Below are 22,631 nucleotides of genomic sequence, written 5' to 3' on the forward strand. Positions count from 1 at the left end.
GGGAGCAAGGCTTGCACATGTGCGGCCCATATAGCCGAAGGTAGTTATGTATTATACGCAACGTTGATCAACTTGCTGTCAGACGTCACGGAGCCATCCTCGTCGCAGCGCGCGTTCCTATGCAGATATCCAGACGCCAGCCTCCTTACTTCTGTGGCAACTCATTGCAAAGCTGCATCATGACGCAAAGGAGCTGCATGTAGCCTCTGTCGCCCTATCCTCTGCTCTCCGCGCTCTGCCCTGCTCGCAATAGCCTTTGTGTTACCAATACGGCCTCCCCTCCTTTGTGTTTTATTCTATCTTGTGTCCAAACGCCGGTGCTTTTCCGTTCCGCGCAAGTGATGCTCCTCAGTCTGTTGGCTCCCTCGTTCAGCGTTGGCCGGTGTGTGTGGTAGAAATACATGGCAAAATTACAGCTTTCAAGTGCGCGATGTGCAAATAGAGAAACGAAGGGTTGCGACTACGCATCGTCCGGGGGATCATTGAAGGGCGAGAACCGTAGCCGGTGTAGCTGTTTCGAGTTGGTTAGCTTCGGATGCTTTCTGACACTAGAAACCACGGGGATCAAGCGAATACGTACCGAGGGTAGTTTTGGAATCACGACAGCTATCGTGGCCAGAAAGTTGATGATGAAATACGTCAAGTCGTAATGCGTGTAATGCGTGCTAACCAAGAACAGCACTACCGGTACGGAAAGCAGAAACTTCTTGGCTGGTGTATACTGGTCGCCGTTGTCAATCTGCTCCCACATGTTGAGGTTGTCGTAGGCACCGGCGTTGAAGTCAAAGGGCACGCCGCGCACGTAGTGGAACATGAGGTAGGAGCCGGCCATGTATGAAATGTTGACCAGCGTCCACGAAGTTTCCTGCGACATGCCCGGGATGATGTCGAAGAAGATCTTACCTATGAAGATGAGGACGAAGTGGATGGCCCATGCGCCTAGGGAGGATAGTCAGCACAGGGTATACGACTTGACAAGAGCTGAGTGGTATGGGTATGGATATGGAACGTGGGATGTGGGGTATGGGGTATGGGGTGTCGCGTGGAGTGCAGGATGTAAGCTGTAGGGTGTAGGGTGTGCATGGTATATGGTGTATGGTGAGTGTACATGACATACCCTTTGCGTTGACCCATTCAGCATTGAGATTGGGCAGCGCCGACTGGTCACTCAGTTGCTCTAGCGACTCTGGAGGCTCCTTGTAGACAAGACTACTGCTACGACGCCTCCTGGCCTCCTTTGCATCCAGGGACATGTTGGGTGCGCTGGCCGTGGATGGGTCTAGTTGGCGGGGCCGCGGGCTGGCAGCGAAGCTGAGGCCAGAGGTGCGGTTGAGGAGTATGGGTGACAGTTTGGCGGTGTTGGCTGCAGAGGTTGGCAGCGAGCCGGGAGGGGTGGGGAGAGGGCGTGGGAGAGGGATTTTGGACGTTTGGGGGGAAAGGGAAGAGTGAATAGTTCCAGCCAGCCAGAAAGAGCTTACTGGGGGGTGGTGGTGGTGGTGGTGGTGGTGGTGGCGGCGGCGGCGGCGGCGAGGGTGGGCCTTCCAGGGTCTGAGGGTCGGTGTAGGCACAGTACAAGTATAGATGCAGGATTAGGTAGGTCCCTAGGCACTGCACTCTGATGTATGTACAGTGCAATACCGGTACCTTCACTAGGTGACTCTGGAGTCTACTCTACGCACCGCTTGCGTTTCGCCTTGTCCGCGCTTTTCCACTCTAAAGGGGGATATTCACCAAGCAGGAATGGGCGAAAAATGTCGCTGTGTGCTGAACAATCGTCGAGAGTCGGAGAGTCGGAGAGTGGAGAAGGGGGGAAGGGGGGTGGAGAGGAGACGTGGCGGGTCAGTCTGTGCAGCTGGGAGGTGGTGATGGTGGTGGTGGTGGTGGTGGTGGTGAAAGTGCAGTGGGCGAGGAAAGGGATGCTGCTGGTCTTTGGCCGCTGGCTGGCTCACTGGCTGGCCACATGATGATGGTTGGAAAGGAAAGGCGGCGGCCGTGTGTTCACAATCACCGGGACCTGCTCAGTGCTCCCAGCCAGCTCCCTCCCAGCTTCCTCCCAGCTCCTCCCACACACAACTCCCCTCCCCTCTCGCCCTCTCTCCCTCCCTCCCCTCCCCAAATGTCCCATAGCTCGCCCACAACGCGCGCACAGGCCTTGGACAACTCCAGGCCGCGTCTCGCTCCCTCCAGAATCGACTGAACTGCATTGCGACCTCACCACATGGTCTCCACTCTCCACCCTCCACCATTTACTCTCCACATTCGATCAAAGACCATATCCTCCTCCTCCTCCACCTCCACCTCCTCTACAATCAAACACACATCACCCCACCCCCATCAATCAACAATCATCACAACCACCACCACCACCACCACCATGGCCACTGAGGCGCCTTCACAGCCAGACACCCAACCACCCGCACCCGCTCAGGCTGGCGATGCTGCTGGCGATGCGACGACACAAAAGCCCGCCAAGCGGTCGTGGAGGTAAATGACGACCGCCGAGTGTACCAGCAGATCTCTACCTAACGACTTCACGCAGGCGCAAGTACCGCAAGATGCGCATCCGCTTCGACGACGCCATGAGCGAATCCAATGCCTTGATCCTCCAGGAATGGAAGGCCATGGGCACTGCCCGTCGCCTGCAAGAGAACAACGACCAGCTTCTCGAACTGCTGCTCGACTTCAACGAGCAACCGCGCGTCAATCCACGCATGCGCTACGACCTGCGCCAACTGTCGGCCGCAGACACAGCTGTTCCCAGCTCAGAAGCCGCGCCAGACAGAGAAAGTGTCAAAGCGCAGTTGCAGATGCTCAGCGAAGACGTGGCGGCAGGGCGCATCTCAGCCCAAGACTACACCCTCAAGGCAGATCACCTCCACCGCTCACAAGCACTACAACAAACCCTCACCTCCCTCGCCTCCCTCGAGGCCACTGTCCCACACACCACCCGCGCCGACCTCCCCGAACACCCCATCGACGGCATCGACCTGACCGCCCATGCCCCAGGCTACATGTCCCCCACCCATGAAGAAGAATATCTCCTCGCCACCGACACCGTTCTCAACGAACCCGGCTTCGACCCGAGCCTCCAAAACGGCCGCCCCATGCGCCTCTCCAGCGCCCACCCTCCCCTCGGCGAAAAAGACCTCACCATCAGAAACCCAGATAGCGTCTACAACTGGCTCCGCAAACACCAACCCCAAGTCTTCCTGCAAGACAAAGACGCCGTCGCCCACGCCGAAAACCTGTCGGACAAAAGCGCGCCCAAAGCCGGCGCGACCGCTACAGGCAACTCCGCCGCCGCCGCTGCCGCCTCCAGCACTAGCAAGAAAAGCAAACGCGAATCCGCCGCCGCTGCTCATGCACTCGGTACCCCTGGCCCACGCGACCCCGCCGACGATGACGACTCGACCGCCCACGAAACCGCAAAGACGAGGCGGAAACCGGCTGGCGCCAATGCAGACGACGACTCGACCTATCGTCCCAAGGGCGGCTCCAGTCGCCCGTCGAAACGGAAGCGCGAGGATGGCGATACGCCCAGCGGGAAGGGGAAAAAGAAGAGTCGCGCCAGTGTGGCGGCGAGTACGGCGGTGGGCGGGAGTGCGGCTGGGTAGTCTGACGTCTCTTCAGTCTCGACGGGTTCTGCTTCTGTGTTTGTGTCTGTATTACTAGGTTGAAATTTGGAGGCGAGGGGGGAAAGGGGTGCAGGACTGGTACTGGTAACCATTACTGTCCTCCTCGCTGGCTTGAGATCCACGGCGTTTCCATTTCCATCCCGGAGTTTTTTTTTCCGTTTCTGGTCGTCTGATGGGGGCTGGGCATTTGGTCAAAGGAATTAACGGCGGTTAAATGGTTATTTGTCCCTTGGTTGTTGTTATTTTTTTTTGGTAGGGGTGGGGGTAGAGAGTTTTGGTGATGGAGATGATTTCGGTCGAGTAATTGAATATATACCACCGCAGAATGGAATGCAAAGGGGGCTTGTTTTCAGAGGCTTTGGGTTGGAAAACTAGGCTTTGATATCGTTTGTCATGGTCGTCCCTTTCTTTTTGCAGAATATGATTCTTTTTTTTTTTGGTTTGAAAAGAACACTTTGTCTTTGTACACTTCTTTTGCTTTACAGGAGAGAGCAATGGTCATGTCCTATGTAAACATGGCCCCGTTCATGATATCTACAAGTGTACCATCCCCCTTCCCCCCCCCCCAAAAAAACAAAGAACCGCATCTACCTCTTCCTCCCCGCCTCCACCAAAACCGGCTCCTCCACAGGATTCAAAAACGGCAAACTCGTCTCAATCACCCTCTTCCCATCCACAACACGACCATTCCCCATCCGCTCATCCTCCAAGCTCTCCCTCTCCCTCCTGCGGCGCTCAAGCTCCCTCTTGCGCTCGGGCGTCACAGCCCATGCGTTCGGAAACTCGGCCCTCCGCTTAACCTTGACATGGCGAAAGTCAAACGGCACATTGTCAAACGAGTCGCTGGCATCCTGGGCGGCGGCGACCAGCTTGGCAATGGTCTGGCCGAGGAAGCGCTTGTTTTGGGCCTGGGTGGTGTGGCTGTCACACGAGAGTTTGACGGATTGCGTGTTTGGGTTGTACCGCGGACCCGCGATTTTGATGAGTTTAGTGATTTGAGGGGGGGTGAGGTGGAGGGTTGGGGAGGGGTGGAGGGAGAGGTCTTGGGGGGAGAATTCGACGACGACTTTGTTGGAGGCGGGGTGGGATTCGCCGAGGTACGAGGTGTAGCGGAAGCGGAAGGGGGTTGATTCTGTGGGGGGTTCGAAGGGACGAGCGAGTTCTGTTTTGTTTGGGGGGGTGGGGTTAGTTGGGGTTCATTTGGTAGATTGCGAGATGTGGGACGGGAGGCGAGGATGATAAGACGTACGACTCAACAGTGGCAGCTCCCATGCAATCAACCTCGCGTATTCCCTGATATCCCGTTGTTTCTGCAATTCGCCGTGTCCGTGGCTCGTCAGATCGTCGCCGAAATAGTCTTCGTCTACGCCCATTGTCTCATCGCCTTCGGCCCAGAATCCCGTCTTCACTTTGCGCTTGTCTTCCTCTTCAATGTCAAAGTCCTCGTCAGTTTCGAGCTCGAAGCCAGTGCCGAAAGGAACGCCTTGTTTGCCTTTACGGATGGCGTCGGCGACAACCGTGGGGTCGAGTTCAGCGAGGTTGGCGTGGAGCGTGTCGAGCATGGCGGCTTCGCGCTCGGCTTCAGTCAATGGTGCCTTTTTCTGGGCTGCTGATGGCTTTTCTGCTCCTGTAGATGCATTCGTAGGGGAAGTATTGGCAGTGGGAGTTGCTGCGCCCGTCTTTGCATCTTCATCTGCACATCGTGGTGCCGTGATTGATAGAGGCCGCTGCCATTGCGATATGCGTTGAGGTGCCCGTATCCGCAAAGGGCCTTGTCGTGATTGCAAGAGCAACCGCCGTGGTATCGAAGCCATCTGGACTGACGTTGCCCTAATTTTGATGCCACCGCCGTCAATCTTTTTGCGGTAACAACCTCAGGTCGCTGGCTCTCAGAGAGGCTTGGCGCGGAGGAGCAAAGTGTGACCGAACACCGGCGGACCAATCCCGTGGTCATGTGGCCGACCTCCGCCCTTGACATGATGTCTGGAGCTTCCTCATCTTGAAACGACCCAATTTGAATCTATTTTGGAGAGATAGTACGTGACTTGGTTCGACTTTATAGCTCTTCAATTCGGCTGTACAGCCTTCGGAGCGAATACAATGGCCGCACAAACGACCGCATCCACCATGTCACAAGCGTGGAACTGGACACCTGACTCGAAGTTATGCCTCATTACTACAGGAGCCACAGCGCCTTTTACTGTACTCATTGAATCAGTACTCAGTCCTTCTACTATCGATACCATTCAGAGTCTCGGCTTTACTCATGTGCTGGTTCAATACGGGAGCGCCAAGGACGTCTACACCTCTAGCCTCGAAGGCGCTCGAGCTCATCTGCAACAAGTCGAGCAGAAAAGACCGCTGGTAATTGATGGGATCGACTTTGACCCGAACAGTCTGCAATCGCAGTTTACATTGGTACAACAGTCAAAGGGCCTGGTCATTTCCCACGCAGGTATGCATTCTTCATGTTGTGCTTCATAGGAAGCAACACTAATGTGGCTAGGATCTGGAACGATACTGGCAGCATTGCGGTACCAAGTCCCGTTGGTGGTGGTACCGAACACTGATCTCCTTGACAACCATCAGGAGGAGCTTGCTGTTGCAATGGAGCGGCAGAATTACCTTGTCCGAGGTGATGTCAGGTATGTCTTTCTAGATGTTAAAATACACCACAGCTAACAAACTTTTAGAGACTTGACGCCAGCCTTGATCAAAAGCGAGGAATTCCGTGTCAAGATGACACAGTTTCCGCCTATCACTAGTGGGAAACACCGCGAAACCAAGAGTTTTGCTGCCATTATGGATGAAACCGTTGGGTTCCTAGATTGAGATCAACCGTTCTCCTCGGACCAACATCGACGAAAGCGCGTAATGTAACAGGGAGGCTTGATTTACTGAAATCGTTCACTCTGACCACGGTGATAAAATCACCTCCCCTGCTCATAAGTTACAAGATCTAGAAGTATCAGGGGTGGACCAAGCTGTCCCAGGTTTGAGCTCAGCCTACCAATCCGATCTTGCATACTACACACATAGCATCCGGAATCCCCCTCCGAAGCCGCAGGTCAAGAATTCCACAATCGACGCAATAAGAAATCATGCACCACCATTTGTACGTGGTGATAGGCCACAATTGCCCTTTTGGTAATCTTGATGGTTCTGCTGACTGCGCTGCACATCGACCTGCAGAAGGTTAGCGCCCTCTTCTCCCGCTTCTTGTGCCACCAGTTTCTGGTATGGTTTCTCCTCGATATCGCTTCGCTGCGTCATGTTCCTGTCTAGACGTGGACACCCGAACCTGTGCCTGTAGGTAGCTTCTTTTATGTACAACCATGCGCTCCGCACTATCAAGCGTGCTGCCCAAAGAGGTGGAACTGCAGGCATACTGTTCGGGTCCTCAGATGGGATTGCCTGTATCGTGGGATCTTGGAAGGAACAGTTCACAGGTGTACATGGAGCATATCAAGCACATTTTCAGGCAGTGCAACACCATTACAAGGGCAACGTGTGCAGTTCCGACGTGCATGGCATCTATGCAGCAAGACCGTGGCGGATACCCACCAGTCACTTCCCACTTGTCACTAGTAATCACGTCTGCACTTTCCTGATTCCGATGTGTGTACAAAGAGCTATTAGGGGAGATAGAGCGACACAATAGTCTCGTTGCCATCAAAACTACACTCGATTCGAACCTCAGTTTTGGTTCCCTTTATACCCACACCTCACCTACTACCAGTGACTGGTTTCTTTAAACAGGACTCCGTTTGCGAAAAACTATCTCTCAATCCTTTAGCTAGACCGTGATCTACCTTCGGACTGCATTTACTACATTGCCGTCCTTACGATGCTCTCACACTCCTTCTTTACCGCAGCCATCGCCGCTGCAGCTTGCATCAATGCTGCTCCGGCTGAGTATGTCAAGAGTATTCTATGTGCTTCTTCGCTTACAAAGTGTTCAAAAGCTTCCAAGAACGAGGCGTCGACTTCAAATGGGGCAGGGACACAGTCCGCGGCGTCAATATCGGTGGTTGGCTAGTCCTTGAGCCGTAGGATTTGCATTTCGTCAAGACGTCTCTTGTGCTAACAGGCCTAGATTCATCACTCCTTCCCTTTTCGAAAAGTACAGCACGTCGGATTGGCTCGTGGTGGACGAGTGGACACTGTGCGAGAAGGTGGGCCAGTCGAACTGTGCCGAAGCTATGAAGCCACATTGGGATAGCTTTGTCTCCATCGACGACTTCTGGAAGATCAAGCAGGCAGGCTTCAACATCGTTCGAATTCCTGTTGGGTAAGAATTTCCGATTTGCCCTCTACTCCCCACATAGCCACTGACTACCAATCAAGATACTGGAGCTACGTAGAACCGTGGGGACCGTATGCCCAAGGTGCGGCGGTATACCTCGACGCTGCCATCGACTGGGCTCGCGAAACCGGCCTGAAGGTCGTCATTGATCTCCATGGCGCGCCCAAATCCCAGAATGGTTTCGACCACAGTGGTCACAAAGCCGAATACCCAGCCTGGGGCGATGCTGATAGTATAAGCTACACTCATAATGTGTTGAAGGTAATTGAGACCAAATACGCAGCACCGAATATGCAAGATGTCGTTGTTGCTATACAGGTTCTCAATGAGCCTTTCTTGCAAAAGCTAGACAAAGAAGTGGTCAAGCAGTTCTACCGCGATGCCTTCTACAACTTGAGAGAAATCAGCGACACGCCTATTATGCTGCACGATGGGTTTGAGGATCCCAGCTGGATGAATGGCTTCTTGACGCCACAGGATAATGACGCGCAAGGCGTGGTGGTGGATCATCACGAGTACCAGATCTTCTCCGATGGTTCGACGAACCTGACAGTGAAAGAGCATTTAACTCTAACCTGCAATCTCGTAGGTATGTACCGTCGCCACTTAAGTGCATCACTAACACATTTCACCAGGTAAGCAACTACGAAAACTCCGATAAATGGACAAGTAAGTCGACCCTTTCACCCGCTCCATCTTATTCCAACTCTCCTCCGTTCCAACCACTTACCCAACCCCATAGTTGTAGGAGAATGGTCCGGCGCACTCACAGACTGTGCCCCCCACCTCAACGGCTTCCGCGCTGGCTCTCGCCTCGAAGGCACACTCGCCGGCACACCACCCATTGGTTCCTGCGCCGGTAAATCCGGGCCCGTTTCCTCGTGGACACAGGAGTATAAGAATGATGTCAGAAGCTATATCGAGACGCAGCTTGATGCGTTTGAAAGCAAGACGAATGGCTGGGTGTTTTGGAACTTCAAGACTGAAGGAGGCGCTGGGGAGTGGGATTTGTTTCAGTTGCTTGACGAGGGCGTTTGGCCTGTGGGAGGGAGGCAATTTGAGAGGTGGTGTAGCAACTTTTAGGTGGGCATTGGGGATGAGGATATGGGGGGAAGGAGGGTGGATGATGGATGGTTGGGCTTATGGATGTATGTTTTATAGTTGCAGCACTTTTACGGTTATATGCTATGGGCACATGCTCTTGAATGATTACGCATGTTTAATGCAAGGGCCATGTCAAGTATAGCTCTGACATCAAACAGTAAAGTCAATGCAGAAAGCTGAAGTGGGAGAAGCTGATATAAGCAGTGTGGAACATGATACCAGTTTGCGTAACGTAAAAATGAACAGGCAGAACGAAGCACCCCATTCAGCCATCCAATATGCACCAGCATGCTCGCGAACGTACATGTTGGGTTTTACCGTCATGAGCATCAACTCTAACCCGTACAGGCACAGGGAAAATTCACCGTCTGCAAAGCTCAAACAACTTGAGAATCCGACGCACATGAGTGCCCTCACATCCGTGAGATTGAACTACTCTTGATTGAAAGTAGACGCTGCTCTAGCACTACTACGAGTATCCATTTCAACTCAGCCTTGATGGTAAATTCGACATCTTCGCCATCGTTCCTCCGCACAAGGACTCTAACCGGGTTATCGCAAATCCCTTTCCCGAACGCCTATACCCATGCACGAGTCCAGCACCACATAATCCCCGCTCTTGGGATTGTGGTTCCTCCAATCATATATGCATTGTAACACATCGTTAACGCCTCCTTTCAGCCAAAAGTGCAAACAAAAAAGAGAGATCTCCAGACTCCTTGCAGGAATTCCCGGTCCGTGCGTCCCTTGCGTTGTTATCTTCTCGCGACTGCAAATTGCCGTTTTCGATTCGCCATGTCGCAGATTCATCGGGAAAGGCGTATTGATGTTAATACCAAGTTTAGTTACGGATGACGAAAGGCTTTTCAATCCCAGGCTCGAGTGCCCTCGCTGGAGGACCGGTCGCGGGCGGGTACTGCGGTGTAAGAAGCGCGGTTTGAGCGGAGTTTTCGGTAGAGGAGCGCGGTGATGGCGGCGCAGAGGAGCAGGAGAATGCCGATTGTGATGGCTGGGTGGTCGACGAACCAGAGGACGGTTGCGACGTCGGCGCCGTGCCAGGTGCCGCCTGGGGAGTGGCCGAAGAAGGTGTATTCTTCTGAGTAGAAGATGCGGGGGAGAACCCAGAAAACGTTGGGACCTTGGGGAGCATGTTAGTAAAGGGTGGATTGGGGGGTGGGACGTGGGAGAGAATCTAGGTCACTTACCAGCTTCTTTTTTCTTGCTGCCGTCGACAACTCCTGGTCTATCGGATGAGCTGTACCATTCATGGAGAATGTCAGTGGTGAAGTGCGGTCCTGTGGTCCAGAATATGGTGATGTAGGGGAAGATCCAGTTGCGGTTGTATGCAGAGAGGCGTTCAGTCATTCTCTTGAGGACAGGGTGGCGCGGCGCGGCGGCCATCAAGTCATTGTTGACACCTAGTGGGGATGCTTCTGGAAACCAGGCTGGGAAGTCGAGCAGCGGGTCCAAGTTTCGTCGACAAGCAATGTCGAGGTCCATGTAGACGCCGCCATAATGGTAGAGGGCAAAGTACTTCAATGCGTCGATCTGTTGGATAGGGTATCTGTAGTTGTCGTACGTGGGGAGGAACCAGCTGTACTCTGCTGCCAGGAGATCTCGCGCGCTGGTTGCATTCCACATGCGGATTTCGTAGTTTGGGTTGAACTTGCGGCAGAGTTCTGGTGATTGCGATCCTACCGATGGGATCTTTGTGGCGCCTTCGCGAGTCGGGTATAGGTCTTTGAACCAGATGTAATGGATGATCCTGGGAATTTGGATGTGCTTAAAGGTCGATTCATAGTCGAAGTCCTCTGGGGGTTGCTGTTTGTTGGCCACTGATTCATTGAGGACTTTTGCGTACTCTTGGGGAAAGTCGTCGAATGTGATGTTTAAAGTGTCGAGGAAGTTCTCAAACGCACGCTGTGAAGTGACATAATAGAAGGAGAACAGTAAGGAGAGGATCGCGACGCCCTTGACGATGAAGTGGCCGCGTAACATGACTGAAGAGCAACGGTGATAACAACAGCAAGGAACGAAAAGACGGTGGCAGAGGCTTCGTGACACTGAGCCAACGCAGACATATGGTTAGATTCAGCTGAACCCCTGGACCAAACTTGCTTTGGGGGCGAAAGCATGAGACTACTTCGGCACTACTCTGGATGCAGGTATCAGGCGCTCCATGAGACTGGGGGCTTGCAAGTACCTTAAGACACGAGACAAAGATGGATTAGTGTATCCCATTGCCTCGATGTGGGGAATGTGTATGCTTGGCACCTGTAGCACTGTACATTCACTCGTCGGTTTACTTACTAGTGACAGCGTGGTGAATCGACTTGTCAGATTCTTCAGTCCGGGTGAAAGCCGATTTGTTGGATCTCAGTCGGAAGTAGTGTATTGTACAGGAGCATGCGAACCGACCTTGCCTTCGGCTCTGTCTCCGTTGGACGATCTCATTGCATTCCACCCAACCAGACGCAGTGAAATTCCACATTGCACCTTATTTTAGCCCAACGGTAAAGTTATTTCTGGAACCTTGTTCTATATGGGTTTAGCCTAAGTCTGCTTGGTTCGCTAGAACCGTATTGTGAAACTGGCAAAAGGATAGTTTGGGTGGAGAGGGAGGACCGAAAGCATTCTGCGCACCGTGAGCCGTCTGACTGTGGACATGGTCGTTAGATTAATATGGGCTAGCGGGGACTCGTAGCGCTGCCTAAGCTCTCCTTAGCTACGCTTGGTGACCGCAAACAGCCAATGATACAGTGGTAATACGCTTAGGGTATCATAATTAAGTGATCGATTGGCTGTTCTTGATACTATACCGTGTTTGGCGGAATCAGGTTCTGTGGCTTGCTCCATTGATCGGCGTCGGGCGGTGTGATATGCTGGTTGCCAGCTGGTATTAGCTTCGACATGTGTCCTTGCCATCTCTGTACATAATGCTTACCCAGATAAATAAGAATGCCCTTCTTGAAGTCTGAAATCCATGGACACGGGGCTTCATGTTTGACATGTCCAGCGGGATCTAGTCCGTGACCTGGAGAATCCGGATAAATGCGCCTCGACGACCGCCTCAAAATATCGACATTTCGGCATGGCGACAGCTCAGGTGGATTCTGAAGGATTTATACCACACAGCACAAGTTCATCGCTAATTACTCGGGGTACCCACGCACTGTGTCATGCCGACATCACAAAAATTGATTTCCTCTCAAGTCATCATCAGAAATAGCCATCGGTCAAATTTCCTTTTGGCTTGCATTAGTTAGTCCACGAACTGTAATTCGCAAATACAAAGTTGACCAAGGAACTACATATATTAATATAGGTAACCATATGCTAACACTGCGGACAGTCTGGATTCACTCTTGGTTTGCTTATGTCTGCCTCTTGGGGCGCAGACGCACAAATTACACATGTAAGGAAAAGCGTGCATCCGCTGAAACCGCGACACGCTGGTCACGACTCATAAGTGGACCGTCAACTGGTACCGACACTCAGCTGATCTCTCCTCGCCGTGATCAAGTCTTGACTCGGCTACGAGCACAGCCATGGAGCATAGGAACTTTGCAAGGACATTTCAACACTGGAACAATCATTCCACGGCTACGACTGCTCTTACGTAAATAAGTCGAGCGAGCGCGAGCGGCGGTACCGGTACAGCTGCACACGGCAGGTCGCCTGAACGACCAAGCTGAATGGATGCGGAAGAATATCGTTCTGGCCGATAAACATGGATGGCAAGTGAGCGCAGATCTCTACATCATAACATGAGATAGAAGTTTACACACCACTTTGCCTTCGATCGCGATTACCGCTGAAATACGCCACCGATGACACACCCAATGTGCGGCCCTCGATTTGCGGTCCTTCGATACATCACGACCTATGCGCTTGCGACGTGGACAACGGAGTATCGCCCAGAAGAAACTCTAGTGCATACGCGCCATCTCTTCCCAGCCTGCCTGGCGGCTCAGAGTCACCGATCCAGATACTCTAAGTGCACAAGTAAAGTCCAGGCTATCGCAACATACGAGTGGAAACATCGCCGGTACAAAAAGGCAAGGGTTTCCAACGCTTACAAACATCCGGAGGACCGCCAGGAACGTCTACACAAAGATGTTGTTCCTTGTTGCAATGCTGATGCGCCAAGGACAAGCCTATGAAACTCGCCTGCGGGCTCTAGTGCAGCGTAACAAATCTTGACACCGATCATGACATAAAAATGATATCCTGTTTCAGACCACGATCAGACGAGGGTATGCATTTATAGCATGGTCAAAAGTCGAAGCAACGGAATTACCAATCCGGGCGGACTGTAGAGCATTATGCCACAAACAACCATCAACACTCATAGGATCGCAGTAAGTCGCTGGGCTCGGGTGAACTGGCACAGGCGCTTCTGTTGTTATCTTGATGAAGGTTGTATCGCTAAAGATGAATGGACGGTACAATGTAGAGATTGTACCGATACGTGATGTACGAGGCGTTGCCAGCCGAGAGAAACAGACTCGTGAGTATCAAGTCAACTACAACCTTGTCCTTGGTTGCCAGGCATCACCCTCGACTTGAAAGATTGTCGAGAAAGAGGCAAAAGAAAGTGCCCAATTCTTTGGCGCTCAAAAGATTTTTGTAAATGGTGTTGCTTAGATGCATCTCGAACACTCTTACTGTGTTCTGCGAACCTGCTGACCCGAAAGGCACCACATCTACCTCACAAAAATGCAAGTCGGCCTCCGGTTTCCATCCTGTACAAGATAGAGCGTGCACAAGGCGCGATATTGACAATGTTGTAGTCGCATAGCTCAGTCGTCAGCTGACAATACACCCCAAAGTTGCAGCCTGGAGACTTCTCACCCGGAGCTGGCCGGGCCATTTTAAGACACGACCGGGTGTTCCAGGAACGAGGGAACAAAGCACACTCATCCATCCTACGATTGCGATGCAAAGTAGGAATACTTGCTGACTGCAAGTATGTCATGAGACATTTGGATTTTCAGCCTTCTTGCCGTCAGCGTGAACGGGCGAGCAGTGGCTGCCTATTCCGCTCTCTCCACGAAACAATTTATACAACCTTTTCCCTACCTTTTCACATTTCATTCTAATGCGTTCTATACACTCATATACCATGTCTCTGGCACCTGCATCCGCCTCAACCTCCTCTTTCCCCTCTCCCAACCCCAACCGTACACATTCCTTCCCATGCCGATTCCTCCTCGACAACTCCACCTCGTCCATCCTCACACTCCCCTCAGGCCGAAAACTAAGCTATGCACAGTACGGCGATCCAAACGGAAAGCCTGTTTTCTTCTTCCATGGTCTACCCGGTTCCCGTCTCGAAGGCACATACTTCGACGACCTAGGCAAAGAGCTAGGAGCCAGGATCATCTCACCCGACCGTCCAGGATGTGGACAGAGTACGCCGCAGCCGGGCAGAGGGTTACTGGACTGGCCCAAGGATGTGGAGGCACTGGCTGAACATTTAAAGTTGGCTGAATACTCAATCATGGTATGTTTGCTACCACACATACACTTCCGACCTCTTCCCTTGTTCGTCATCCTCATATTGTTCGTCATCCTCTTATTGTTTTTGGTAAAGCATGATGCTTGATGCTATAAAAAGCACACCGAATCATCCCTCACAATACCCAGGGTGCCTCAGGCGGCGGTCCCTACGTCCTATCATGCGCGTACGCGCTCCCAACACAGGCCCTTAAATCCGCAACAATCATCTGCGGTCTCGGACCACCAGACATAGGCATGCGTGGCGCAGGCATCTTTCACCGTCTCGGGATCCCCTATGGCTGGCGCTGGTCCCCTACCTTTCTTCTCCGCTGGTTTCTCGAACTCGACCCCACGTACCGTGTGCATCTCCCCGAGTCCACGCGCCTAGAGCTGAAGTTGAGGCCGACTGAACTAGCCAAGGTGAAGCATCCCAAGGATAAAGCGTTATCTGTAGATGGGGATTTGGTGAGGATGGGGATTCGGGATGTTAGTGAGGCGTTGGCGCAGGGGCTGGGGGTGGCAAGGGAGGATGCGAAGGGGGTTTGTGAAGCGTGGCCATTTCGGGTAGAGGATATTAAGGAGGACTTGAAGGTCAAGTTGTGGTATGGAAAAGAGGATGTTTTCGTGCCTATTGTTCATGGGGAGCAGATTGCAGCGCGATTGGGGGGAAGGGCCGAGTGTCGTTTTGAGAAGGATACGCATAGCAGCATTTTCTTTGGTTGGAGGAGAGAGATTTTGGAGAGTATACTGAGGGATATGTAGGGGGGTGGGGAAAAAAGGAAGGGTGGAATGGGGGTGTCGCTACTCAATCTCGGTTCTATGTACCTACGCTTTTGCGGCAAGTTTCAAGGACTTGTAAAGACCCCCAACTTAATCATACAATAACCTGCGAGGTCGAAATCCATACAGACGATATGAATAGAATGGTATCCACCGGCACCTGACGACCGCGTAGCATGAACGCTGTCTAGGCAATGGATAGTATGGACGCGGTGAATCGGGAAAATAAACGAAGTACTTTGATATCGTCGCTCGCTGAACATCATCACAGATACCAAGATGAACATTGCAACAAGCCTGGAATAATTCATCCAGTCCACAAAGCAACTACACCGGCATACTAACACCAAACCACCACCACAATGCACATACACACCAACCCATTCTCCAAGCCCCATCACCACCACAGCCTCCATAAAACACCCCCGAAACCCCGCCTCAAAACCCAGCACTCCATACCACCACACCCAAACACCACGGCGAGCGCCTCCCTCCCGCACGCCAATGTTGCAGAGCACCCAACCCACCATTCTCCCGCGGCAAAAAAGCAGGAAAAACATTTATCCCCCACAACCCCAACCTCTGCACACCAAAAAAAAAACTCGGCAATTCATCCCCGTCTCGCGGCATCGGCATCGGCACCCTCGCGGTAATTCTCCCGTCTCGGAGCTCTCAGAAAAGTAGTGTCGGTGTGGGAGTTCCGCATCTGTGCTTCAACGTGACGGTTTAGCAAGACGGTAGAGCTTGTGAGTAAATGCGTTTGCGCATGGAATTATGGCGGTGGCTTCTAATAGCAATCGAGAACTTCAACCTGCGGTCACGACGTTATCGACGGATGGTGTGCCGATGGTAGAGAGAGCATTTTGGAGCAATTGGCGACGCCTACTCCCACGCCCACGCCCACGCCGACGTACACACAGCACATGCGAGTGCTGGGAAAGAGGTGGAGATGGGTGTATCACATACCGATACGAGCAGCAGCAATGCGCCCGGTCTACCGTTCTCCCGGGCACGATGTGTAGCGCTCGTTGCGTCGATTGCTGCTGCGCCGTTTTTGAGCGTGAGTTTGCTTGTTCATTGTTTACATGGTGTTACCTTATCCTTTCCCTTCCCTCATCGTTGTAAGCTTCTTAGTCTGGAGGGGTGGGAGGAAGGGAAGATGAAGCGAGCAGTGAACACCGTGCTGATTTGAAGATAATGCCAATCTAGACAATGTCCGTACAGGCTACAGTGATCATCCTACCCACGATAGGCGAGGCCCTGGGTGTACCAACGAGTCGCCAGCAGTGGATCGTGAGTGCGTATAATCTGACATTTGGTTGTTTTCTGGTACGTTAATTTACATGATGGCCTCAACCCCGACGTCGAAACCCCCCCCTTGCTAATCAGTGCATGGTTATATAGCTACTGTGGGGTCGACTAGCCGATAAGTATCGACATCTAATCACAGGGGCAGCCTGGCTGCAATTCCAATTCCGGGTGTTTGCTGATGTATATGCAGATGTATATGGCAAGCGCATGATCTTCCTGTGGGGATCGGCTGCGTTCACGCTAACGTCGGTGATACCGCCTTTTATCACGGAGGAGATTGCGTTTGATGTGTTGCGTGGATTGCAGGGTCTTGCGGCTGCGGCTATGGCACCGACGGCGCTGGGGATCTTGGGGAATACGTTTCCCCCTGGCAAGGCAAAGGATATTGCGTTTGGGTGCTTTGGGGCTGGCGCGCCATTGGGTAGTAGGTCCATTTCGACTATTGGGGACTGCAAGAAGAGGAGTTTGTCTTTCTGACGAAGGTTAGGTATTCTTGGGAATATTTTTGGGGGTGTCGTGGGCGAGTATTTGTCTTGGAAATGGGTGTTTTGGATCTTTGGAATCGTGTCTGCCATCTCGACGGTTGCGAGTTATTTGGTAATTCCTGTTCCTCCGACCAAACCTGAGCCGGTTGTGCGCAACACTGTCGACTGGATCGGTGGCAGCATCATCACCATTGGCCTTGTCATTCTCCTCTTCGCACTGTCGGAAGGTAATGTGGTCGGTTGGGCAACGCCCTGGGTTCCCGTTCTCATCGTCGTTTCACTCATCTTGGTCGTCCTATTCGGCCTCTGGCAATACTACCTTGAAAGGAAGACGCAAAGACGGCCGCTGATGAAACTCTCCATCTTCAAAAACGACAAGTTTACTGCTGCGAATGTCCTCATGGCTCTATTTTTCTCCTCCTTCAACAACTATCTCATCTTCGCAACCTATTGGTTCCAAGACTTCCAGGACCTCTCCGTCATTCAGACGACGATACGCTTCATTCCAACCGGCGTCACCGGTGTCCTAGTCGCTACGATCACGGGGCAGATTCTCTCACGGATCCCTGGCGATATCATTTTGACGTTCAGTACAATATGTGTCAGCATTTCCTCACTGCTGTTCGCCATCCCGATTCCTGCGCATACCTCCTACTGGGCATACGGGTTTCCCGCCATGGTCTTATCAGTGTGCGGCGCAGACACCATCTTTCCCGTCCTAACGCTCTTTGTGGCGAAGACACTGCCCCCAGAGGACGCGTCTCTAGGTGGTGCACTGATCACGGCTGTGGGCCAAATTGGCAGGGCAATTGGCTTGGCTATTGCTACGGCTGTTCAAACCGCTGTGATCGCCAGAGAAAAGGGGGTTAGTGTGGATCAAATCGGCAGCGAAGGCCATGGATTGGAACCATGGGACAGAGCGCTGAAGGTCGGTATTAGAAGCACAGCGTGGTTCAACTTTGGGATGAGTCTCGCCTCAACGGTGGTTGTGATGCTCTTTGTCAGGGGAATTGGGATTATAGGCGGTAAGGGGAAGAAGTAAAAATATCACCTATTTGGCGATGATTTTCACGTATTGGTCCTCAGATCATAGTAAGCATTGACCGGTTGGGGGATGATTCTGGCATGATCTCTGCGCGCTTTGGGTAGAATTTGCAGGTTATAGCTCAAGCAGATATGCCGATGAATGAGTGTCAATTCACCCCATACTTGACGTCAGTTCCCACAGCTTTCGTACAAAACCTTTGCACGTCGTGTTGCATTTTTCTTAGCTTCCGTATTAAAGCCGACTCGATGGTGTTTGAAGGAATTGCCATGCACAGTACAGCGTTGGTGCGGTCAAACTCGGTATAATACGGGAACTAGCAAGTGTGGGGACGGTGCAAAGATCCGGTGTACTACGACGGCGAGTCTGTGCATCAAAGTTTGTATGAACTTCATCCATGCTGTCAAAATCCATGCTGTCAAAAGCGCAGAAGAAACCACCGTACACAACAAGAGGGTGCAGAACTCATCATTTTCCAGTGTAACCACAGTCGCCCGACTCTGCAAGCATTTCCGTGCGCGGCAAAGCCGACTCGCCAAATCCCATCCCCACTGACTGCTCCCCGCCAAATGATGTTCTGGGATTAATGCCGAGACTACGGAGGTGGCTTTCAAAAGTTCTTGCTAGCGTATTTGTTAGCGGCTGATCTATCGGCCCGACTTTCTTGGCCCACACACACTCAATTTTGAAGCTTGTAACAAGGTAGGCGCCCTGCCTGTGAAATAAATACTACGTCATCTCCCCTGCCTGTACCACTTGGCCATGGTCCAAAAGGTACGCACAAGAATACTTAAGCTAAGTAATCCTCGCATAGTATAATATATATATCTTAGCTAAGCTTAGCCTAAGATAATAGTGCTAGACCCTAGCGCCAACCCATGAACCTTGTTCAAGTCTAGCCTAGGCATCTAGTAAGCGCTAGCTATTTTAGCCTAGCCTTGTTACAAAGCTATAGATAGTAGTAGTAATAGTCTATCTACTTAATCTTTTTGTTATAGACTGGCCTTAAGGGAGAATGCAATAAGCGTTAATAATAGTATTTAGTATCTTAAAGGAGAGATAAGCCCTCTACGCCTTTTTATAGGTGTCTAGTATATTTACTTAGTAGTAGTGTTAGACTTAGTCTATCTTATATTAAACCTAGGCTTAGGTATAAGCCTAAGTCCTTTATGTTGCAGGAGGGATATCAACCAGATCACGGAGCATCTTGACCTGATTAATCCCGATTAATCCTGGTTAATACCCCTGTATGACCCACTATCTAATTAACTGCTAGCTTACTGCTAAGTGCCTAATAAAAAGCAGGAGCTCTAGTAAGGAAGGTTTACTAATTATTTACCTTCTAGTAAGGGTAGCTAAAGCTCTATATATATAAGTCTAATCGTAGTAGATATAATCTAATAATCTATCTCCTAAATTATTCCTAACCTTAGTAATCTAAATCTCTATAGTTATAAGCCTAGTTTACGCTTTACCTTATTAAAGATTATCCTATCTATTTAAGCGTATTATTTAACTTAGATACTAAGCTAGCAAAGCTTTACTCTTTCTTTATACTATTTCTTAAGTAGAAGCTTACTTATTACTCTTCTACTATAAGCAACTAAATCCTAAAGGGGGATATCCTACTTACTAGATTAACTAACTAGCCCACCTAGTATATTTAATTTAGATACTATGGAAATTTGGATTACTAAGGTTAGGAATGATTTAGGAGATAGATTATTAGATTATATCTACTACGATTGTACTTATATATATAGAGCTTTAGCTACCCTTACTAGAAGGTAAATAATTAGTAAACCTTCCTTACTAGAGCTCCTGCTTTTTATTAGGCACTTAGCAGTAAGCTAGTAGTTAATTAGATAGTAGGTTATACAGGGGTATTAATTAGGATTAATTAGGATTAAGATACTCTATAATCTAGTTAATATCCCTCCTATAACACACCCCCTAGGTATAGGTAGATCTTTTGTTATTATAGTTGTGCTTATAGTTAGTAGGTAGTGTAGCTAATTAGAGCGTTATATATCTAAAGGGTTAAATTAGCTTACCCTTTAGATACTAACTAGCGTGCCTTCCTTATTTAGCCTATGCTTACGCGCGTAGATATTATCTAGATAAAGCTCTATAACTCTATCTACCTAACTATAATCTTTACTATAGCTTAAGTTATAAGATTATCTAACCCTAAAGATCTAAACTATACCTATATCTTTACTAACCTATCTTAGTTAAAGTTAAAACCTACTACTTACGCTTACTCTACCTACGTTACCCTTATTACCTCCTACGTAGCTAAAGCTATAGTTACTAAAGCTACTACTACTAAAGAAGAGCGCGCTACTACTAAGTATAAGGCTATAGTAGAGTATATAGTAGCTAAGTGCATAGCTACTACTACTATAGCTAAGATCGCGAAGCTAAGGAAGGGTGCTCCTACTCTAGCTCCTACTACTCTAGCTCTAACTCTAACTCTAGCTCCTGCTCCTCCCTAGACCCCTCCTAAGGCCCCTACTCCTGCTCCTACTCCCTCTCTAGCTCCTAAGGAGACCCTAAGATCCTCCTACTATAGAGAGCCTAGTATTTATTATACTAAAACTTATCTAAATTATCTACGCTTAGCGCTTGTTAACAAGTCTAATAGTAAGTGCTATAACTCTTTTAGTAGGGGGACTTAGTACTAGTAGTACTTCTCTAGGTATAGCTATATCCTAATATATATAATCTATATAAGAATTTTTCCTTTATAATACTTAGTAAGATCTTATACTAATAAACTAATAGCCCTAAGCTTACCTAATACTCTATACTATCCTTCCTAGTAAGGAAGTAGGTAGGTAAGAGCTAAGACCTTCTTAAGAATAAGAAGAGGAGGGTCTTAGTGCTCCTTAAGGAGAGCAAGGCTAAGCAGCAGGAGCTAGTAAAAGCTGCTGCTACTGCTGCTAAGCTTGCGCGCAAGGCTACTTCTATAGCTAAGGGCGCCTAGAGCTCCTTATTAGAAGATAAGGACTCTAGCTCCTCTAAGGTTCCCCCTATAGATCCTAGGATAGGGTAACCTAGGTAGCCTCCTATAGACTCTAAGGCACGCTTTGCGCGTGTAATAGAGCTCCTTAGAGAAGCTACCTAGTTAATAATAGAGAGGTAGGCTATAGTTAGTTATTTTTATATTATATTAATAGATCTTATATACTACCTTACTTTAATTAATACTATATAATATATACTCTACTATTATATAACTTTAGGTGCTCCCTAAACCTTATAAATTATTATATAGTTAGGTTTTTAGTAAGCCTATTAGCTAGTATATTACTAGTAGGTAGGTAGGTAATATAGAAAGATCCTTTTATATACTCTTACCTAAGCTATATGTTTTAAATATCTATATAGCGTAGCTTAGTAGTAATCCTTTTATTATTGCCTACTACTAACCTAATAGTTTATTAATTATTATAATTAATTATCTAGGTAGTATCTAAAGTAAGGTGTATTTTAGTTAAAAAGCGTTTTAACGCTATTGCTTCTTTACTTACTTACTTAAGCGTAAGGAGCTCTACCTTAGTAGTTAAAGTAGTAATAGTTAATTGTTAAGCTGCCTTCTAAATAATAGGTCCTCTAAAGAGCGTGATTAGGTATCTATATAATAATTGCTAAGTATTAATATTATTAGCAAATAACGCATTACTATATATTATAAGCTTATTAGGATCCCTATTCCTATATTAGATTAATTAGTATTAAGTTTAGTATAGATAGATTATTACTTAATTAACTGTATTAAAGTGTTATTTAGATAGGTTAGTAAGGTATTAGGAGAGCTAGGAGGCTGCATAGGCAATATTAGGGCGCACTATAATTAAGGTGTAAAGGATTAATCTAACGCGCTCCTAATAGTCCTTGATCTCCTTTTTAGTAGCTTCTCTAGTGCTCTTTTTAATATCTTTACTTAATAGTAGTGTAGTAGGGAATTTTCCTATCTCTACTAGATTAAATTTCTTTACAATCTTGTTAATGTATTTATTATAAATAAGTGTTATTATCTATCTCTTTCTATCCTAGATTACTCTTACCCCTAGAAACTAGCTTACAGGCCCCTTTTCCTCTATAGTATATCTTTGCTTTAGAGCTTGGATAACTCTGTAAGCTTAGCTTGCGTAGTTTTAGTGATAGAGCGATAGGATATCGTCTATATAGAATATTAACAAGATACTGCAATCTCTATTAAAGAATAGGTATAGCTCCTCTTTAGAAGTAATAAGCTTATTTTCTTAGAGTGTAGTTAAGAGCTTGTTATACTATAATAATAGTAAGTCTTTTAATCTATATAGAGCTCGTTTAAGCTTAACGCACTTCCTAGGTATTTAATATCCTTTAGGTAGCTTATAGATAACTATAGGGTATTAATCCCTTAAGGTATTAAGGAAAGCTCTAACAACGTTATATTAATATATCTTAAGGTT

General features: G+C 49.2%; 8 protein-coding genes across 8 annotated transcripts; 5 read left to right on the plus strand and 3 right to left on the minus strand.

Annotated features, from left to right (window-relative positions):
• Positions 1-460: 460 nt before the first annotated feature.
• Positions 461-1,253, minus strand: IAQ61_010878 (uncharacterized protein; the record flags this gene model as incomplete). The annotated part of the gene is made up of 3 exons (XM_066098963.1): positions 461-511; positions 581-939; positions 1,118-1,253. 3 exons carry the CDS (start codon positions 1,251-1,253, stop codon positions 461-463), a joined length of 546 nt encoding a protein of 181 aa, XP_065951121.1.
• A 1,121-nt stretch (positions 1,254-2,374) lies between these two features.
• Positions 2,375-3,614, plus strand: IAQ61_010879 (uncharacterized protein; the record flags this gene model as incomplete). Its single annotated transcript, XM_066098964.1, has 2 exons — positions 2,375-2,484; positions 2,540-3,614. The coding sequence occupies 2 exons, from the start codon at positions 2,375-2,377 to the stop codon at positions 3,612-3,614; spliced, it is 1,185 nt and encodes a 394-aa protein (XP_065951122.1).
• A 564-nt stretch (positions 3,615-4,178) lies between these two features.
• On the minus strand, positions 4,179-5,530 carry IAQ61_010880 (uncharacterized protein). Its single transcript, XM_003834854.2, has 2 exons — positions 4,885-5,530; positions 4,179-4,797 (listed from the first exon to the last, which is right to left on the minus strand). The coding sequence occupies exons 1-2, from the start codon at positions 5,447-5,449 to the stop codon at positions 4,223-4,225; spliced, it is 1,140 nt and encodes a 379-aa protein (XP_003834902.2). The 5' UTR covers positions 5,450-5,530; the 3' UTR covers positions 4,179-4,222.
• A 103-nt stretch (positions 5,531-5,633) lies between these two features.
• On the plus strand, positions 5,634-6,467 carry IAQ61_010881 (uncharacterized protein; the record flags this gene model as incomplete). Its single annotated transcript, XM_003834855.2, has 3 exons — positions 5,634-6,090; positions 6,142-6,280; positions 6,329-6,467. Exons 1-3 carry the CDS (start codon positions 5,736-5,738, stop codon positions 6,465-6,467), a joined length of 633 nt encoding a protein of 210 aa, XP_003834903.2. The 5' UTR covers positions 5,634-5,735.
• Positions 6,468-6,960: 493 nt separating this feature from the next.
• IAQ61_010882 (uncharacterized protein) lies at positions 6,961-9,133 on the plus strand (the record flags this gene model as incomplete). The annotated part of the gene is made up of 7 exons (XM_066098965.1): positions 6,961-7,257; positions 7,432-7,570; positions 7,591-7,684; positions 7,732-7,926; positions 7,983-8,526; positions 8,577-8,610; positions 8,684-9,133. The coding sequence occupies 7 exons, from the start codon at positions 6,961-6,963 to the stop codon at positions 9,022-9,024; spliced, it is 1,644 nt and encodes a 547-aa protein (XP_065951123.1). The 3' UTR covers positions 9,025-9,133.
• A 778-nt stretch (positions 9,134-9,911) lies between these two features.
• On the minus strand, positions 9,912-11,043 carry IAQ61_010883 (uncharacterized protein; the record flags this gene model as incomplete). The annotated part of the gene is made up of 2 exons (XM_003834863.2): positions 9,912-10,183; positions 10,251-11,043. The coding sequence occupies 2 exons, from the start codon at positions 11,041-11,043 to the stop codon at positions 9,912-9,914; spliced, it is 1,065 nt and encodes a 354-aa protein (XP_003834911.2).
• A 3,031-nt stretch (positions 11,044-14,074) lies between these two features.
• Positions 14,075-15,309, plus strand: IAQ61_010884 (uncharacterized protein; the record flags this gene model as incomplete). The annotated part of the gene is made up of 2 exons (XM_003834868.2): positions 14,075-14,551; positions 14,695-15,309. Coding segments are annotated over 2 exons (1,092 nt in total), but the record flags the coding sequence as incomplete, so codon positions are not given.
• Positions 15,310-16,121: 812 nt separating this feature from the next.
• Positions 16,122-18,165, plus strand: IAQ61_010885 (uncharacterized protein; the record flags this gene model as incomplete). The annotated part of the gene is given in 5 exon segments (XM_003834871.2): positions 16,122-16,165; positions 16,181-16,387; positions 16,537-16,656; positions 16,732-17,062; positions 17,126-18,165. 5 exon segments carry the CDS (start codon positions 16,163-16,165, stop codon positions 18,163-18,165), a joined length of 1,701 nt encoding a protein of 566 aa, XP_003834919.2. The 5' UTR covers positions 16,122-16,162.
• Between the last annotated feature and the right edge of the window lie 4,466 nt (positions 18,166-22,631).

The sequence above is a fragment of the Plenodomus lingam genome, assembly GCF_022343315.1.
Source record: "Plenodomus lingam strain CAN1 chromosome Unknown contig_9, whole genome shotgun sequence".
Taxonomy (NCBI): domain Eukaryota; kingdom Fungi; phylum Ascomycota; class Dothideomycetes; order Pleosporales; family Leptosphaeriaceae; genus Plenodomus; species Plenodomus lingam.

Excerpts from the sequence above, each read along its gene's own strand:
- IAQ61_010880 (XM_003834854.2), bottom strand. The coding sequence starts at position 5,449 with ATGGCTTCGATACCACGGCGGTTGCTCTTGCAATCACGACAAGGCCCT. Across the intron at positions 4,798-4,884 it reads GGAGCTGCCACTGTTGAGTC|AACTCGCTCGTCCCTTCGAA; the intron begins GTACGTCTTATC and ends CAAACAAAACAG.